Genomic DNA, 20,576 nt, shown 5'->3' with positions numbered 1-20,576 from the left:
TTTCTAAAACTGGTAAACTATTGAATGGTTTTCTACTGATGTCTGAGCTACAGGCAGGAAATAAAAAGGTAGCAGCAACATGGGCATAAGCACAGTGCTTATTAAACTAAAATTAACAAGGCTGACATTCACCATTAATTGTCAGTCTTTTTGACAACATAGGAAACAGTGCAAAACAAAAATTCAACATATTTTGGCCTGATATAAACTATCCTGAATTGATGGAATAATGGGGCAATTTCTACAAGTAGCTTAACTTACGACACTGACTCAAAAAACACATCCTCTTTCAAAAATAAAGTATAAAATAGGCTTTTGGATCATGTCCCTTATTGCTGAATTTGATAAGATTTCCTACCTTCAAAATTGCAGTGCAATTTCTTCTTTGCTGCTGATTAAGACAAAAATTCATAAAAACTATGTAGATTTTTGTTAATGGAGTTAAGAAAAGTTAAGCTATTTATTAATCGGATTTAATTTGGTTTTCTCATTTACTAGGCAGAGAACAAAACCAACAGGTTTAGCCATTCAACCAGCTGAATTCCAAGACAATACTGGCATAACAAGCGTATCATTATACAGAGCCAGACCAGTCACTAGATTTGCGAAGCGACAGGTAAATTGAGATTTTCTGGAGGTCATACAAAAGTTTAGTGAGTTTCTGCCTTGAACTCCAAAGCTGGCAAGTTTTCACTTCACTGAACAACTTTCAGTCCAGGTTATTTTGTAAAATGAGGTTCAATGTTTCAGGCTTTCTGCGCCCTCCTACAAGCGTATTCTTTAGCACACATGACCACAAATACACCAAATACTGAAATAACAGCATTTCCATACTTCCTCTCATTCCTTTTATTTGATTCCTGGCCTTTTATTAAATCGATACTTAAACTGTAATTAAACAAGTGATAGTTCCCACTTTGATTTCCTACTGCATTCTCAGTTTGTTTAGTGCTACTTTTTTTTTGAAAAACAATGTTATCTTTTGCTTTCCAGGCTGTTATTCTTCTGTTATTCGTTTTGTTATTGTACTGTGCCATTTTACCTATTTTCTCATAGATTGACTTAGAGAAGTCAGGGCAAATTACTTTCTCTCAATACAATATTTCTTCAGACCTAAAATAAGCTGCTTAACTTGCAGCTAAATAGGTGCTGTGTATTTGCAGACTCTACTTAGCTTCCAAATGTTTTCTGGAGATCTTGTAAATAAGAAATACCATAGATTTCCACTCTGAAGATCCGTAGATCCACACAGAAACAAAGGAATACAGTGATGGGGAAACAAATGAACTAAAAGTGAGTTGCAGCACAAAGATATTCACATGCAGTTACTTGGTTATTTATAACAGAGCTAAAAATTAAAAATTTCAAAATTCTTACTATTGCCACCTTGTCAACAATATGGCATTCACAAAGAATGTCAAAAAGAAACACTGTACTGATACAAATTTTCTTGAAGAGCTATGCAAAGTCAAGGTTTTTAGTGCAACATCTTAAAACATAAAACCTGATAATCGGCTACCATTTGCTCCACTGACAATATCAAAACCGAATACAGTCAACAGAATTGCGAAAAATGCTTAGTGCTGCATCTGTAATGAGTTCACCACAGGCTCTGTCAACCACATAACATCCATAAAAATACTAGACACAACCAGAAACCAACATTCAATTAAAATTTATGAATTTTCCATGTATAAACATCACTAGACAAGACTAAATGGATGAATTCCCCACTATCCTTTTTCAGTTTCTGAGTCTATGTATTATTTTCACCAAGGCAGGGAGGAAACCTACTTAACACCTTTTCATATGCTGCTGCACAACATCACATCTCTTTCTGTTGGCGTTCAGACAAGCCTTTACAAAATGATTAAGCTGCCCAGTAAAGGGACAAACTATCTTAAACATTGATGTATTTTAGAAAGCAGAATATAATACCATTTATACTAATATAAATATTATTTACAGGACAATGCCACACAGTACATCAAATGGTAATAAAAATACAATGCAGCATATGTTGAACAGCAATCAATGGAAACGGACAGGCTTGTATGCTGGACCCAAAAGATATACATGAAGCTGCAAAGTTCAACTTAAGTCCAGCACTTAATGATTGGCCAATCATACCAATCATTCTTCATCAAGCATCCTGTAGGTCAAATGTAAACTCATATTTCACGCAGGAAGCAATTTTGGAAACATTTTACTATGATTCTATCATTGAATAGGTTATAATTGCAGAATGTATCAAGAATTTAAAGTTACAAGGAAAAAGATCCCACCTTCCAGTGTATCATGAAAGAAAGACAAGTAAAATCTTACATTTATGTATTTTATACATTTCACAGCCACTGGATGTCTCAAAGTGCTCACCGATCAAAATGCATTCCTTTGAAGTGCACTAACTCTTGAAATATCAGAATCACGGTAACTAATTTCTGGACAGCAAACTCCTACAAACAGCAATGTGATAATTACCAAGGTATTTTAAATAATGATTGAATTTGGCAGGGTAGGAGGAATGCAGATCAAGGGACCATAATCTTAAAATTATAGCTATGCCATTCAGAAATCAGGAGGCACCTTCTTCCTGCAATAAAAACCATAAGTCATGAAGGGATTTTTGTACGAGTCAAATGAAGTTCAGTATAATAGCTAGAGTTTAACAAAAGGCTCAAAACTTTCCAGAACAAAAATAAATGATTTACATCAAGCCTACATTTTAAAATAGACAAATGAATTCAAATGGCAACTAGTATATCTTTGCTCTTTTTCATTAAGGCTTGAATGCCTTGGGTCTTCACTATTTTCACATATTCCCTGCAACTAGCATGTCACAGGCATCTGTGAATATTTTAGGAGGTTTAAAATGCCATAACAGTCAGATTTATGATTATCAACAGGAATTGATCAAAGAAAAGTGCTTCCTATCTTCTAGTACATCACCTTGAAAACAAAGGAGAGCTAAATATATCTGCCTCCAATTGAATATTGGGAAGACTGAAGTCGCTGTTTTCACCGTCTGCTCCAACACTATTCCTGAGCTACCTATTCCATCTCTTGTTCTCACAACAGTCTGAGACAAAGTCAGTCTATTTGCAACCTTGGTATCATACATGATCCTGAGAGAAGCTTCCTCCAAATCATGCTACCAATAAGATCACCCACTTCAATCTCCATAACATTACCTAACAGCCCATTTCTCAGCTCATCTGCCACTCAAACCCTTATTCAAGCCTTTGCTACCTCTAAACTTGGTAATTCTAGCGGAACCCCTGACCTAGCCTCCCCCATTCTACCCTCAGCAAACTGGAGGTTATCCAGGTCTTAACATGCCCTGTTCCTCTACGACCTTACCTGCAATGGTTTCTGCACAAACAACGGTTTGATTTTGAGAACGTCATCCACAAGTTCAAATCCCTCCATGGCCTTAATACACCCTATCTCCCTCAGCCTTTAACTCTTTAAGGTCTCTATGCTCCTCTAGCTCTGGCCTCTTGGGCATTTACAATTTTACTTCCAACAGTTCAATAACCTAAGCTTCAATCTCTGGAATATGCTCCAACACCCCTCTGGATTAGATTAGATTAGATTACTTACAGTGTGGAAATAGGCCCTTCGGCCCAACAAGTCCACACCGACCCGCTGAAGCACAACCCACCCATTCCCCTACATTTACCCCTTTACCTAACACTATGGGCAATCTAGCTTGGCCAATTCATCTGACCTGCACATCTTTGGACTGTGGGAGGAAACCAGAGCACCCAGAGAATGTGCAAACTCCATACAGTCAGTCGCCAGAGTCGCCTTAATGGTGCTGGAAAAGCACAGCAGTTCAGGCAGCATCCGAGGAGCAGTAAAATCGACGTTTCGGGCAAAAGCCCTTCATCAGGAATACAGGCAGAGTGCCTGAAGGATGGAACACCCCTCTTCCTACCTAGCTCACTTTCCTCATTTGAGATACATTCAAAATTTATCTCTGGCTATAAAAGGGGGAACATGACTCCCGCATGTATTCTACATGATGCATCCTTTGAAGTATCCTGTGCCAGGTTTGGATGGATCCAACATAGGAAAAATGGCCATTCAAAAAAAAAGGAAAAAAAGGTAGGCAATTTATTTGCTTAACTGGCATCAGCAAAAGGGGTGCCAATTCTGACTAGAAGATTTGGATCAATATCTCATGTGACTTGGTGTGGTATTTTGTTTTATAAAATTCCTGTGAACATGTTAAAAGAATCTATTATTACAGTTGTTGAAACAAAAACTGTTGCTTTAAGAGCAACTTTTACATTAAAAACTCTTTGTCAGGATGTTTGAAGCAAAGGATTCTTGTGCCTTACAATGGAACACAGGAAAAGGAGTCAGCCGTTCAGCTTTTCAGGGTGATCCACTGTTGTATTAAGTTGTGTAAAGTCTTTGACAAGGTTCCACATGGTAAATTAATTAGTAAAGTTAAATCACATGGGATTCAGGGTGAGCTTGTCAATTGGATTTTTTTAAAAATTGGCTTTATGGTGGAGATAAAAGATGGTGGAGGATAGTCTTTTGGACTGGAGACCTGTGACCAGTGGTGTTCCATCAGGATCGATGCTGGGTCCACTTTTGATGGTCATTTATACAATTGATTTGGATGAGAGTATAGGAGGCATGATTAGTAAGTTTGCAGATGACACCAAAATTAGTGGTATAGTGGACAGTGAAGCAGGTCACCTAAGATTACAAAGAAATTTTAATGAATTGGATCAATGGGCTGAGGAGTGGCAGATGAAGTTAATTTGGATAAATGTGAGGTATTACATTTTATTAATACAAAAAGGACAGGACTTATACAATTAAAGGCTGTAGACCAAAGAGACCTAGGAATTCTTTTTGAAATATGCATCACAGGTAGACAGCGTAGTTAAGAAGGTGTTTAGCACATTTGCCTTCATTGCTCATTCATACCTCTGAGTATAGGAATTGGGATGTCACGTTGAGGTTGTACAAGACATTGGTGAAGCCTCAACTGGAGTACTGTGCAGTTCTGGTCACCCTGTTATGGGAAGGATATTATTAAACTGGAGAGGGTTCAGAAAAGATTTATCAGGAATGGAGAGCTTGAGATATAAAAATAGACTGGAAAGGCTGGGACATTTTTCCAATGGAACGTTGGAGATTGAGGAGTAACCTTATTGATTTTTATAAAATCATGAGGCAGCAGCAGAGTGGTTAGCAGTGCTGCCTCACAACACCAGGAACCCAGGTTCAATTCTAGCTTCGGGAGACTGTGTGTGGAATTTGCACATTCTCCCCATGTCTGCGTGGGTTTCTTCCGGTGCTCTGGTTTCCTCCCACAGTCCAAATATGTGCAGGTTGGTATATTGGCCATGCTAAACTGCCCATAGTGTCAAGGGATATGTAGGTTAAGTGGATCAGCCATGGTGAATGCAGGAGTTATGGGGTAGGGTAAGGGTTGGTCTGCGTGGGATGCTCTTCAGAGGGTCGGAGTGGACTCGAACTGGATGGCCTGCTCCCACACTGTTAGGATTCTATGAAAGGCATAGATAAGACAAAATGACAAGGGTCCTCTTCCCAGGGTGGAAGAGTTCAAAATTTGGGGGCATATTTTTAAAGTGAGAGGAGAAAAGATTAAAAAGGACACAATGACCAACTTTATTTTTTAAACACAGGGAGTGGTTCGTGTGTGGAATGAACAGCCAGACGAAGGTGAAGGATGCAGGTACAGTTACAATATTTAAAAGTCATTTGGATAAATGTGTGAATAGGAAAGGTTTGGAGGGATATGGGGCAAGTTCAAGCAGGTGGGACTAGTTTGGTTTGTGAACATGATCAGCATGGACTAGTTCAACTGAAGGGTCTGTTTTCATGCTGTATGACCCTATAATTCAAACCAATCTTTACTGTGTCCCTCAACAGCCTGAAGTAATAAATAAATTGAAAATTTCAATTGGCCCAGCACACATGGTGATTTGTGGGAAAGAGTTTCAGATTTTCACTACGCGGACTTAAAACACACCTCCTAATTTCATTACTGAATAGCACAACTCTAATTTTAAGATTATTCTCCAACACTTTGCACACCCCCAGTAGAGGAAATATCAACACTGTCAAAGGCTTGTGGCAAGTAATATTCATATCACTCAAGCACTGTGTAATGCCCTCTCCAACAAGAGAGAATCTAACCATTGTCAACATCAAAATAGCATTACCATTACTGAATTCCCCACTATCAACATTCTGAGGTTACCACTGGACTAACCATATAAAAACAGTGGCTCCAGGAGTAGGACATATAGAGTCGTAGAGATGTACAACATGGAAACAGACTCTTCGGTCCAACTCAATCATGCTGACTAGATATTCTAAATCAATCTAGTCCCATTTACCAGAATTTGGTCCATATCCCTCTAAATATTCCCTATTCATTTACATATCCAGATGCCTTTTAGATGTTGTCATTGTACCAGCCTCCACCACTTCCCCTGGCAGCTCATTCCATACATGCACCACCTTCTGCATGAAAAAGTTGCCCCTAAGGTCCCTTTTAAATCTTTCCCCTCTCACCCTAAATCTATACCCCCTAGTTGTGGACTCCCCCAACCCTGGGAAAAGACCTTGTCCAATTACCCTATCCATGTCTCTTGCTAGCAATCTTGCATTTATCCCATCTGACTCTTCAGAGCCTGTCTAACATTTACAAGACATAAGTCAGCAGTGTGATGAAATACTCTTCACTTGCCTGGATGAACGCTGCTCCAACAAGAAACTTAACACCATCCAAGACAAAGCAGCCTGCGTGATTAGCCCCACATCCACAAACATCCACTCCCTCCACCGCCAATGCTCAGTAGCAGCACTATGCACCATATAAAAGATGCACTGCAGAAATTCATCAAGGCTCCTGAGTTAGCACCTTTCAAACCCACTACCATCAAGGCAGACAAATGCACACATACGAGAGAATACCACCACCATTCCTTCACTGCCACTGGGTCAAAATCCTGGAATAGGACTGAGGATCTACCTATCGCGAACAGACTGCAGCAGCTCAAGGAGGAAGCTCAACCCACTTTCTCAAGAGTAACCAGGAATGGGTAACAAATGCTTCTGGGTCAGCCAGCAATGTGAATGAATGCATAAAAAAAACAAAATATCCACTTGAAATACCTTGATTAATCGCCAGCATCACTCTGGTGAGTCTATACTGCAGCAATCTAATGGCTGTTTTTTGAAGTTTGCAGTTCTGAACATTTTGGTTTGATGCGGTAATGGAAAATTGGAAAACCACTTTCTCACCTTTTATATTCCTTTGAGATAGTGACCAGCATTCTATTAGCTTTTCCTGCATATTAGATTTTTGAGATGTGTGAAAATTTATGACCTCAAAAAAATGTCCCAAATAGAAGATGAATGCTTCATTCAGAGCTACCAAAATTGTATCAATTCTTGGCCATAGTATTTAACACTCAATTAACATCACAAAGAGATGATTTGTGGTCATTATCATATTGCTGATTGCAGGATTTGCTATCTTTCCTGTTATAACAGGATCAACTTTTGAAAAGTATGTCCTTGCCAGTGAGATGCTTTCAGATGTCCACTAATCAAAAAATCCAGTACATAAATGCAAATTTATGTTATATATACACAGGCTGGGACTGTTTTCCCTGAAGTGTCGGAGGCGGAGGGGTGATCTTATAGAGGTTTATCAACGTACAGGGCATGGATAGGGTAAATAGACAAGGTCTTTTCCCTGGGTCGGGGCAGTCCAGAACAAGAGGGCATAGTTTAGGGTAAGAGGGAAAAGATTTAAGATGGACATAATGGGCAAGCTTTTCATGCAAAGGGTGGTGGGTGTATGAGCTGCCAGAGGAGGTAGGGGAGGTTGGTACAATCATAACATTTAAAGGGCATCTGGATGGGTATATGAAAAGGAAGGGTTCAGAGGAATATGGGCCAAGTGCTGGCAAACGGGACTAAATTAATTTAGGCAATCTAGTCAGCATGACTGAGTTGGACTGAAGGGTCTGTTTCGTGCTGTACATCTCTATGATTCTCAGTTCATCATTGCAGAGAAAGTAATCTATTCTGTCCTTGACAAATCAAAAGTAGGTGACCCTGCACTTTCTACATATTGAAATTTATCTGCTTATGTTTGCCAAACCCACTTCCTGGTTTCAAATTTATGTATTCAACAGCTTGCTACCTCGTACAACATGTTTACATACTGTAAAACACTCAGTAAATTATTTTGATATGGACTAGTGTGCTGATTCCAATCTGCAGTGGCATGTTAAAACTCCATTACAACATGCTTCATTCATTACACAACAATTAGTTTTTGCATCTACTGTATACAATTTACCACTTCACAGCTGTCACTAGGGGGCCTACATACAACAGTAGCATGGATAGGAATCAAAGAACAAAGAGAGCCATTGAAGTGAACTTGTATAAATTGCTGCATGGCTTTAGATCATCAGAACGGGAATATCAAAATTACTGTACTGGAAATCCGTAAGATAGGGGAGTTAATTGAACAGGAATGCAGACAACAATGTGGAGAGATTCCAGATTATGTTGGGTGGAGCTCAAAGAAAACAGCTTAGAAGACATTCCGGAGTCTGGGCATGAGAATAAAATGGAAAATGTTTTCAGCAATGTAATGTAAAGACACAAGATGGTAACATATCAGAAATGGAATGAAATTTGGTGCAAGGGAAGGATCCAGCAAAGAATATGAAGGAAACAAGGGAACAAACTGAAGGAATGACAGCCATTGAGTAACTTTTTAAAGGTTTAACTGGAAGGGGAATTGGGAATTAAAAATTGAAGAATTAGCCTTTTGTCCAATTTGCAAAGGAGAGCAGCTCAAAGATGAACATTGGGATGATGCTGTTCACGGCCACAATTAAGTGATTAGAGACACGTGGTCATACTTTGAAAGTCTGCTCAACATATTTGCTTTTTTAAAATTCATTCATGAGATTTGGACATCGCAAGCTGGCCTGCAATCTTAAGGTCCATCCTTAGATGCCCTTATGATGGGGGTGAGCTGCTTTCTTGAACCGTTGTAGTCCACATGCAGTGGGTTCACTCACACTGTCATCAGGGAGGAAATTCCAGGATTTTGACCCAGTAAGAGTGAAAGAATGGTGATATATTCCCAAGTCAAGGTGGTGAGAGGCTTGGAGGGGAACTTGCAGGTGGTGGTGTTCCCACGTATTGACTGCCCTTATCCTTCTAAATGGAAGTGGTCATGAGTTTGGAAGCTACTGACTGAGGATCTTTGATGAATTTCTTCAGTGCATCCTTTACATAGCAAACACTGCTGCTACTGAGCGCCATTGGAGGGGGGAGTGGATATTTGTGAAAGTGGTACCAATCGAGCAGGCTGCTTTGTCCTGGCTGATGTCAAGCTTCTTCAGTATTGTTGGAGCTGCATTCATCCAGACAATCGGGGAGTAATCCATCATGATCATTCCATCTTTAGATGATAAACAACCTTTGGGGAGTCAGGTGGTAAGTCACTTGTCACAATATTACTTGCAATTGCCTGTGACCAGCTGTTTGTCTATGTGGTGAGTTCAATTGGGTTTATGGTCAACAGTAACCCTAAGGAAGTTGATAAAAGGGGATTCAGCGATGATAACACCATTGAATGTCAAAGGGTGGTGGTTAGTGGCCTATTATTGGAGAAAGTCATTGCCTGGCATTTAGGTGTCATGAATGTTACTTGTCCTGTTAGCCAAAGCCTGGATATTGTCCAGATTTTGTGGCATTTGGCCATGAACTGCTTCAGCATCTGAGTAGTCATGAATGGTGCTGAACATTGCACAATCATTGTTGTGGTTCTGTTCGCCAAGCTGGGAGTTTTTGTTGCAAACGTTTCGTCCCCTGTCTCGGTGACATCCTCAGTGCTTGGGAGCCTGTGAAGCGCTTCTGTCATGTTTCCTCCGGCATTTATAGTGGCTTGTCTCTGCCGCTTCCGGTTGTCAGTTGCTGTCTGCTGCAGTGGCCGGTATACTGGGTCCAGGTCTATGTGTTTGTTGATAGAATCTGTGGATGAGTGCCATGCCTCTAGGAATTCCCTGGCTGTTCTCTGTTTTGGTTGCCCTATAATAGTAGTGTTGTCCCAATCGAATTCATGTTGTTTGTCATCTGCGTGTGTGGCTACTAAGGATAGCTGGTCGTGTCGTTTTGTGGCTAGTTGGTGTTCATGGATGCGGGTCGTTGGCTGTCTTCCTGTTTGTCCTATGTAGTGTTTTGTGCAGTCACAAAACACTACATAGGACAAACAGGAAGACAGCTAACAACCCGCATCCATGAACACCAACTAGCCACAAAACGACACGACCAGCTATCCTTAGTAGCCACACACGCAGATGACAAACAACATGAATTCGACTGGGACAACACTACTATTATAGGGCAAGCCAAACAGAGAACAGCCAGGGAATTCCTAGAGGCATGGCACTCATCCACAGATTCTATCAACAAACACATCGACCTGGACCCAATATACCGGCCACTGCAACGGACAGCAACTGACAACCGGAAGCGGCAGAGACAAGCCACTATAAATGCCGGAGGAAACATGACAGAAGCGCTTCACAGGAGGCTCCCAAGTACTGAGGATGTCACCTAGAAAGGGGACGAAACGTTTGCAACAAAAACTCCCAGCTCGGTGAACAGAACCACAACAACGAGCACCTGCGCTACAAATCTTCTCCCAAACTTTGAATTGCACAATCAGCGAACATCCCCATTTCTGACCTGATGATATTGGGAAAGTTATTGATGAAGCAATCGAAGACAATTGGCCCTAGGAACTCCTAATGAAATGTCCGAATCCAGCAACCACAACCATCTTATGTTTCAGGTACGACAGCAATCAGCAGATAATTTACCCCTTTGACTTCAGTTTTACAACAGTTTCTTGATGCCACACTGGGTTGAATGTGGTCTTGATGTCAAGAACTTTACTCTCGCCACACCAATGGAATTCAACTCTTTATAAGCCTTGGTTCAAGCATGGCCAAATGTGGTCAGGAGCTGAGTGAAACTGGGCATCACAGAGCAGGTTATTGCTGAGCACCTTCCATCTTGTTACTGATGATCGAGAGTAAACTGATGAGCTGGTAATTGGTCGAGTTGAATTTGTGCTGTGTTGTGTGTCTAGGACATATCTGGGCAATTTCCCACCTTGTTGGATAAATGCCAGTGCTAAAACTGTACTGGAGAGGTTGACTAATGGAGTGGCAAGTTCTGGAGCACAAGTCTTCAGTATTATTGCTGGAATGTTATCAGGGCCCATAGCCTTTGCTGTGTCCAGTGCCTCCAGCCATTTCTTGATATCATGTGGAATGAATGGAATTAGCTGAAGTCTGGTCTCTAACGATGGGAACCACTGGAAGAGGCGGCGATGAATCCTTCATTCAGCATTTCTGACTGAAGACTACTGGGAATGCTTCAGCCTTATCTTTTGCACTGGCACAGATTGGGCTCTTCCATCATTGAGTTGTTTAATTGTCCACCACCATTCATGGCTGGATGTGGCAGGACTGCAGAGCTGAGATCTGATCTATTGGTGGGGCATCACTTAGCTCTATTACTTGCTGCTTATGCTGTTTGGCATACAAACAGTCCTGTTGGTGACTCATAGATTGATATCTCATTTTAATGTACAACTGGCGCTGCTCCTGGCATGCCCTCCAGTACTCTCCATTGAATCAGAGTTGATCATCTGGTTTGGCGGTTATGGTTAAGTGGGGAATATGCCAGGCCATGAAGTTGCAAATTGAGCTGGAGTACAATTCTGCTGCTGTAGATGGCTCTCAGTATCTCATGTATGTCCAGTCTTGAAGTGCCAGATCCATTCAAAGTCTATCCCATTTAGCACGGTGATAGTGCTACACAACACTGTGACAATACTATGGTTTTAAGAGGTTTATTTTGCCTTGAGTATTTTTTAATGAAGAAATGTCGATAGAGAGGTGCAGAGTAGTCTATTCATAGCCACTAGAGTAAACAGTTTGTGAAACCTTGCGATTTTTTAAAAATTGGAACACAGAAACAGCTGAATTGGTAGGGGTCAAGCTCCCGCAGAACCAGGATTTTTAGTTTTAGTAATAGCAATTGCTGGGGTCTTGAAACTGGGTTTGGAAGCTACTCTCGCTCTGAACTTTCCCTTGATGTGTTTCCTACTGGACAGTGGAATTGAATGAGAGACAATCTATTTTTCTGAATTTGCCTTTGCCTATGGTGTAGTTATAGAATATTACTATATTTGGGACAGTTAATCAGTAGTTAATATATTTTATTAAGCATTTTGATAATTATAGTGAAGGCAACTCCTTCGTTTTGATCTTACTTAGTGTGTAATTGTAACTGTAGCGTATGAATAAAGTGCATTTTGCTTCAAATTTGGTAGGTTGACCTATCCAGTTGCATCCATAATGCAATGCCTGGCAATTGCCTTTAAAAGAAGAAAAAATCACGGTCTAGAATATCTTCTTAATATATTTTAAGGGGGTTTGGTCTGGTCCAAAACAACACAATGGAAGGCTAAATTTTGCCTCTGCAAGGACTGTGCAGCAATTTTTCTTACCGGTCCTATCATGTACAGATGCAAATGCAGCTGAAGACTGGTAAGAATGAAATCAAGTACGCTTTTCCCTCTTGTTGGTTCCCTTACCACCCATGGGGGTCTGTTCAGTTATCAAACTCTGTTGGTGCCTCAAATAAATGTAAATATAATCTTGTACAAGTAAAAGATGCCTTTGGTTTGTTGGCTGGATAGAATCAAACTCTGATGTTTGTTTGTTTTCTTCATATGCTACTGTAGAGAACCAAACTGCTTTAGTGACTATGTGGGTATACAAAGATATTTCATGAATAAGGTATATTTTTGAAATAGAAAAAAACCTGCCATAGACCCAGTCTAGCAGCTAATGGGGGAGGACTGTATAGGTAATCAGCAGGAGGTTTCCTTGCCCATGTTTAACCTGAAGCCATGAGACTTCATGGAGTCCAGAGTCAATGTTGAAGAATCTGAGGGCAACTCCCTCCTGACCATGTATCATTGTGCTGCCACCTCTGTCAGGCCTGTACGGCCAGTGGGACAGGACATATTCAGGGATAGTGACAGTGTATCTGGGACATTGCCTGTACGGTACGATTCCAGGACCATGCCTATGTCAGGCTATTGTTTGATTAGTCTGCAAGACACTTCTCCAATTTTGGAACTAGCCCCCAGATGTTAGTAACAAAGACTTTGAAGGGTCGACAGGGCTGTTTCTGCCATTGTCTTTTCTGGTGCCTAGGTCAATGTGGGGTGGTTTATCTGGTTTCATTTCATTTTTTCATTTCGTAGCGATTGATACAACTTGCTAGACAACCACATTGCTATGTGGTCTAGACTCACATGCAGACCAGGTGAGGACATTAGTGAGCCTGATGGGTTTTCTGACAATTGACAGTGGTTTCATGGTCATTGGTGGATTCAAATTCTGCCATCTGCTGTGCTGGGATTCAAACTCAGGACCCCAGAAAATTAGCTGAGTTTCTGTATTAATAGTCGAGCAATAAAACCAGTAGACCATTGTTTCTCCTTCTGGAAACACAGATTAATTACCAACAGCAGAGCAGCAAGGACAGGACAGTGGCAGTAGGAATTTGCTTTATTCACAGAAGGGTAACTATCACTCTGACAAATACAGAAAAACAGGGGTGTTTTTCAGTGAAAAATAAAACACGCAAGTCATAAATACAACAAAAACAGAAAGTGCTTGAAAAACTCAGCAGATCAGGCAGCATCTGTCAAGAGAAATCAAAGTTAACGTTTCAGGTCTGAAGACCCTTAACATTAACTTTGATTTCTCTGCACAGATGATGCCAGACCTGCTGAGTTTTTCCAGCAACTTATGTTTTCATTTCTGATTTACAGCATCTGCAGTTCTTTTGGTTTTTATTGAGCGAATCAAAAATGCATACTGAAGCTCAACTGCACCTGACAGGGAAAACAAAGTACTAAAGAAACTCAAGTTCATGAAGTCATTAGTGCAATGAATACAGAAAATCTACTAATGTATTTAAATATTGAAAAGGTGTAGTCCAGTTATAACTGTCACTGGTAATACTTTAAGAATCAAATAAATAAGCATTATATCACTCTCTTATGGGATCTTTTCAATTACATCACACATCATGCAACATTCAGATCTTAAGACAGAACCAAAAATGGGAAAACAGAGAATTAGACACCATGTAGAATGGAGGGTAATTTCACATTCAATAAAGGGAGTCCCAGCTTAATAGATATTCAAATACAACAATGTTACAATTTTGTTGATATTCTTTGAATTGTTCACTGCAAGCATTTATTTTAAGATGTATAAAAATATACTTACATCTTTTTCTGTTCGATGTGGGAACATTGAAGACTGGCTGTAATACAGACTTTCATCATGGTAATCACTCTCCACTCCCTCTACAAACTTCTTTCTCGCAGCACCAAACATGCTGTTTGTCACCTATTGCAAAAACAAAACATTTTTTTCTTCAGATATTTTTGTCATTATCATTTTTATTCAAACAAAAAGTCTAGAGAAAAAAAATATTATATTTCCATCTAAAGTGCTTTCAAGATATTCCAGTAAACTTCTTGACAATGATACGTTTAACTGTCTTAAAGTCTTTATGTCATATTTAGCTCTCGTGTTCCACAGCAAAAAATTCTCTCTCAAGATACAACTTAAAATGCAAGGGAAAAAGAATGTTTTCAGTTTGAGAACTTGTAATGAAACATTTGATTCAATGAGTCTGGTTTCTGAACATGCTGTGACAAATATGCCTATAGAATTACTTATTCTTACCATTAATTTGAGTGAAACCCTAACAACAATACGAAAGCAATAAATTAAAAATCCTTGCAAAAGATAGACTTTGAACACAAATAATCAAATTCTAAAGTTTGAATATGCCTTTGCCCTATTAGCAGAACTACTGAATGGCAAATTATATGCAGGAATATGCAACAGTAATTAAAATTTCAAGAACACATGTAAGTATTTTGATTTTCAGACAACCTCAATGTTTGATGAATTTTAAGAGTTCAGATACAATCCAATACATTTCACCGGAGTAGGCTGCGTGCTGCCATGCTAAATGGCAATCCTTTGAATGGATTGTTTTAGTGAATTAAAAGTCTTTCAGACATTCAATGGCACGACAACGGAAATATGAAAAGTATAATACCTGTTCAAATGTTAAATCAGATCTGCTTCTAGGTATTTGTTAAGCCAATAAGATTACAGGTGACTGAGAAGGTAAAGGAAGCAATTTTGGGGGCACCATTACCCTGAACAGTTCATCATTAAACAGGAAAACCTCAATCGCTGAACAGCTCCTACAAAGGCCTACCACTTTTAAAAGGTGAAAGCATTATGCCAACTTGTTTTGAACCACATTTTTGCTCATGAGTTATTTCCAATTATTAAAAACCATCCAAGCATTCGAGAGCAAATTCTGTATTACTCTTCTACTGCACAAATGAAGTTTTACCATTTCCCAACCCATCACAAGTGGACGGTAAAAGTCACACCAGTCTCATTTCCATTGGTATATAAAAAAAAAACTAACGTACATGCTCTTACAACAAAAAACAAACAATAATTATCAGCAAGGAAACTTACAATATGAAGCATAAATGTACAAAAATTCATGAACAAGGAATATTATTTTCTCAAATAGTTAAGTTCATTTTCTCCAAAAATTAAAATAGAAAATGCTACAAATATTCAGAAGGCTAGGCTGCATCACGGAAGAGGGAAACAGAGGCCGGACTTTTCTACTGAAAGGTTGGCCTTGCATCCTACTCAAAAGTTGGGGGGGGGTCGGTGAATGCGCGGATAAGCAATCCTCTGCTTGTTTGGGTTGCCCTATAGTCATTTTGTGACTATTAGGCCATTAACTGACTTAAGGTAGAACCTCCAATCCATCTAGAATGAAGTCCCACCTCAGAGAGGTGTCAAGCCAGTAAAGCTGCAGCAGTGCCCATTTCGAGCAATCCTGAAAAAGACAGACTCCATGGACCCAACATGGGATGGCACCGGTGGTTCATCAGTTAGCACTGCTGCCTCACAATGCCAAAGACCCAGGTTCAACTCCACTCTTGGGTGACTGTGTAGACTTTCCACATTCTCGTGTTCATGTGGGTTTCCTTCAGGTGGTTCCTTTGCAGGTTAGATGGTTTGGCCACACTAAATTGCCTATGGTGTCCAGGGATGTGTAGGCTGGGTGGATTAGCCATGGGAAATGCAGGGTTACAAAGACAGGGTCAAGTGGTGGGTCTGGGTGGGATGCTCTTCAGGAGATTGATGTGGACCAACGAGTCAAATGGCTTTTCACACTATCAGAGATTGCATGATCACATGTAGGCATGTCTGGAGTGCCATAGTGAAGGGGTTTAGAAATCAGGTTTATTGTAAGTTGCCCTTGAGAAAGACGGGTAACTATCTTGGTGGGGCCTAATTTTAGATACTGAGTGGCTGGTTCATCCCTCATCAGCCCATGTGACTTGGCCATCTCCAATCAAGAGTAAAATATCAATGGTAGCATGATGAGATTTTTGACCAGACAAGAGCTCTATTTGGTTTTCATGCATGCAAGCAATTAACACTCCCATGCTGCAAGTAAAATCCCAGCAGAAGCCAATAGGATATGGGCACAGTTCAACTTCTTGATGCACAATTTACACATACCTCTGCCCATATGCCAACCATCCCCAAGGGAAGTAAGGGTGCAAATTTGAGCTGAAGTTAATGTTTCAAAATATATTTTCAATACCCATACCACTAATAGGTCTACTATTTTGGTAATTATTTCCCTTAATATTGAAGGAAAATTTGACCAGAATCTTCAACTAAGTCACATATCAAACTTTTCTTCACACAATTCCATAGATTAGAAGGCAAAATTTGGAACACACACGTGCAGAAAACAGTTGGTTATAGTACATAAAACTATAAACCTTTGAGGGCAAGGTTATAAAAGGTAAAACAAGGACTCTATCAACAGAACTCTATTGATCTAATAAACTAATTGCTGAATTAAGTCTTCCATAATTAATTTATCAATCAACATTCAACATACACTGAGTAACCAGCACAGGACAACTACAATTTCGTGCACTGGAAAACAACTTATATCTGTCCTGAAACTAAATGAATGCCAGGAGGAATAGCAACTAACAGAACCAAAGTTAATCGGAAGGTAATCAGTAATCTAGTTTTATAGCCTTTTTGTGGTTGATTAGGGAAGAGGACACCCTTTGTTTTGTTCTTTCATGGAATGAGAGTATCACAGGCAAGGCCAAACTCTAATGGTCTTTGAGAAGGAAATGGAGAGTGCCCTTTTGAACTGCTGCAGCCCATCTGGTGTAGGTACACTGACAGTTATTAGGAAGGAACATATGGGACTACTCTGAACGACGACATCCAAATGAAACGAGAAATTGCAGCTCAAACATTACCCAAAATAAATCAGCATCAACAGAAGTTGGAATCTTTTAAAATTGAGATGAAGTACTACAGAAATCATTCAGCATCTGATCATGCTTTACTGTAAAATGAAAGCACTTTTCTTTGACACATGCATTAAAATCCAGATTGGTTGGCTGAGAAAATAAAAAAAAGGCCATGACCACATCTGAAGAGATCATCAAATGTCTCTGAACTCAAACTGGATTCCAAATGATCTTCAGCAAGGATCCAGACTCTTAAGATCCCATAACAATTGTTGTGGGAAAACATAGGACAATTCAGTTTGTATTCTACCATGGAATAAGATGAGAATAAATTTCAAAACAGCTTTTTCACATAGGCACAAGGAAACAGCAGAATGGCAAAAGCTCATGGATGTCATCTTTCTTGGAGACCACCACGCTAATACTACTTCCGTCCAAAAGCATTAAGGTAGCAGAATTTATTTTATATGATAGCTGGTGCACGGAACTAACACTGCACAGCATCACTCGAGGTTCACAAGATTATTTTGTATATATTATTTTAAATTTAGACAAGTGAAGGGAATTACGTAATCTATTATACAGCAAGTTCTAGTGATTTGACTGTGAGAAATCAAAGGAAAGCTTCAATTACATCAATGTATTTTTTTTTACTGGGAAACAATATTCACAGTCTGAGTTTACCAAAATGGGGAACTCGATCTCCCAAAGAACCAGAAAGATGGCATAGGTGTATTATTCTTTTACTTTTGCAAAGAAGGGAAGTGGTTTCAATCTAGACACAAAGCTGTAATGTGTTACACACAGCATTGTGATAAGGACAGAGGAAGTCACTTTTGAGATGAGGTTACAGACTTTCCTATAAATTAATGAATATCATGAACAGACAGCAGTTGTGTGGTCAGCAAGGAGAAGAGGCTGCTTGGTTTTGTGAGCTACTTCAGCTTGTTGCAAGAAGGATGCCAACTGTACTGAAAAAGAAATATCTTTCAGTCCATCGAAGGATTCTAGGAGACTCATTCCTGTTTGGCAAGGTGGAAAAATCATTACAACAGACCTCATTGCTGTTTGTGCATTTAAGAATTACTATCAAAACTGGGCAAAGCACCAACAGATTGTCTGTTGAAATTACTGCTCAGCAAAACAGGGAAACGAGAATCTAGTGGAATCTGGGAAAAACCCATACTCTGTTTGGTAAAAGGGCTATACATCCCATAGTTCAGTGTGTGATTAGAAGGGAAATATCACTTTCTATAATTTAAAGTTGCCTAAGAGGAAGAAATGAATACTCAGGTAAGTGTTATTTCAGTTACTTGCTACACAAAATATTCGACCAAGTGAAATCTTCTGTAATTCTTTCAGCTAATTAACTAGAAATGTAATTCTTATAAACGCAATTGGTGTCCACAGACATCATAACAGTGGGCTAACACTGCCAGATTATTTTTCATTGTAAAGATGTGCTTATTTTCTGGAAGATTTCCCTTTTTCCAAGAAAAAAAATTAGTTACCTCTATGCTCAAAATTCAATGATACAAGACTGTAAAATAAGGCATGCTAATTAACAGGTTAATAACAAGAAAAACTAAATCTTTAGCCATACATTATTCAAATTCACCTTCCTATTGTTATTGGCCTGAAATTCTTCCCTGATTTTCAAGGGAATCCATTACTGCTACCAGAAATGCGATTACAGGATAGCTCAAATTCAAATCACAACAGGAAATTAGAAACCAAAAAAATTAGATGCATCTTAGACAGCCAGGCGACTGTCAATCCCCAGCAGTGAATTAATGGTAACTGAGACACTCAATAATTGCTGAAGATACATTATCATAAGGCAGCAAAAATAATTCAGAGAAAAATATAACAGATTTTCTGTCACTATACCCAAGAGCCAGTCAATTAAAAGGTCAGTAACTTCAGGGCAAAAAAAAACCTGTTTCAAAATAAAGTTGCAAGTTAGAGCAAATTAATTTATGTTGTCTTATTGCATTGCATTCACTACAATTTATGTTACGGTCAAGAAATTCAAAAAAACTTTGATGTTTTTATTCAACTTAACTACATTTGACAACAGTAGTACTGCACCAGACTCTGTTTTACACAGCTAAAGAAACTGGGGCAGGATGCAGGTGGACAGGAAAGCACAACTGAAGCAGCTCAATCCAATCATCGTTAAAATGGTCACCTTGGTGAACTGAAGAAATCTCCTCTACAAACCTGCTTTAACTTATAACTACCACATTAATACTCACTTAGTAATTTGTAGTTAACCTACTTCACAGGTCAAGATATTTTGAAAGCTATTTCCCTTTAAATTTGGCATCCAGCCAGAGCAAATGTTATAATAGTTGTATTTTTCTCCACATTGTTCAATAGTCACAGGCAATCGGGCCAAACACAGATGCAAAACTTTTACAAGCGTTTGTACAAAAAAAAGAAGAAAACTACAGCTACCAGATCACAGTTTATTCAATTCTTTTTGAAAGTTACTATTGAATCAGCTCCCATCACACTTTAAGGCAATACATTACAAATTATAAGAACTTGCTACTTTAAACATGTTCTCATCTTGCCTCTGGCCGTTTTACCAATTAAATCTTTATCATCTGGTTACCAACTTCTCTGACAGTAGAAACACTTTGTCCTTATTGTGATAAGAATTTTACCGGATAGTAAACTGAGCTCCTGATCTGTCACCATACTCATTCTCAAAACTTTCAAATCATTGCGTAGTCAACCAGCTTTTTAATCCATGCCAGCTACAATGTACGGTCTTGTCATTTCAAATTTGCATATCTGCAATCATAGAATCGAATCCCTACAGTGTAGATACAGACCCTTCGGCCTTGACGTCCACACCGACCCATTACTCTACTATCCAATATTTACTCCTGACTAATGCATCCACCTACACATCCCTGGATACTATGGGCAACTTAGCATGGCCAATTTACCTAACCTGCACATCTTTGGATTGTGGGAGGAAACCGGAGCACCCGGAGGAACGCCACGAAGACAAGGGGAGAATGTACAAACT

The 20,576-nt window shown here is 39.4% G+C and overlaps 1 protein-coding gene across 5 annotated transcripts in view; it reads right to left on the bottom strand.

The window, feature by feature from the left end:
- The window catches only part of cnot2 (CCR4-NOT transcription complex, subunit 2), a 144,389-nt gene that overhangs the window by 70,124 nt on the left and 53,689 nt on the right, over positions 1–20,576 (bottom strand). For all 5 annotated transcript variants that reach the window (XM_060839734.1, XM_060839735.1, XM_060839737.1 and 2 more), the window contains one exon: positions 14,418–14,540. In XM_060839734.1, coding sequence (XP_060695717.1) covers positions 14,418–14,528 — 111 coding nt within the window. In that variant the 5' untranslated portion in view covers positions 14,529–14,540. The remainder of the gene's footprint in view (positions 1–14,417; positions 14,541–20,576) is intronic.

This window comes from Hemiscyllium ocellatum, chromosome 19 (assembly GCF_020745735.1).
Source record: "Hemiscyllium ocellatum isolate sHemOce1 chromosome 19, sHemOce1.pat.X.cur, whole genome shotgun sequence".
NCBI lineage: Eukaryota > Metazoa > Chordata > Chondrichthyes > Orectolobiformes > Hemiscylliidae > Hemiscyllium > Hemiscyllium ocellatum.
The sequence above is the reverse complement of the archived record's forward strand: the minus strand, read 5'-3'. Positions and strand labels throughout refer to the sequence as shown.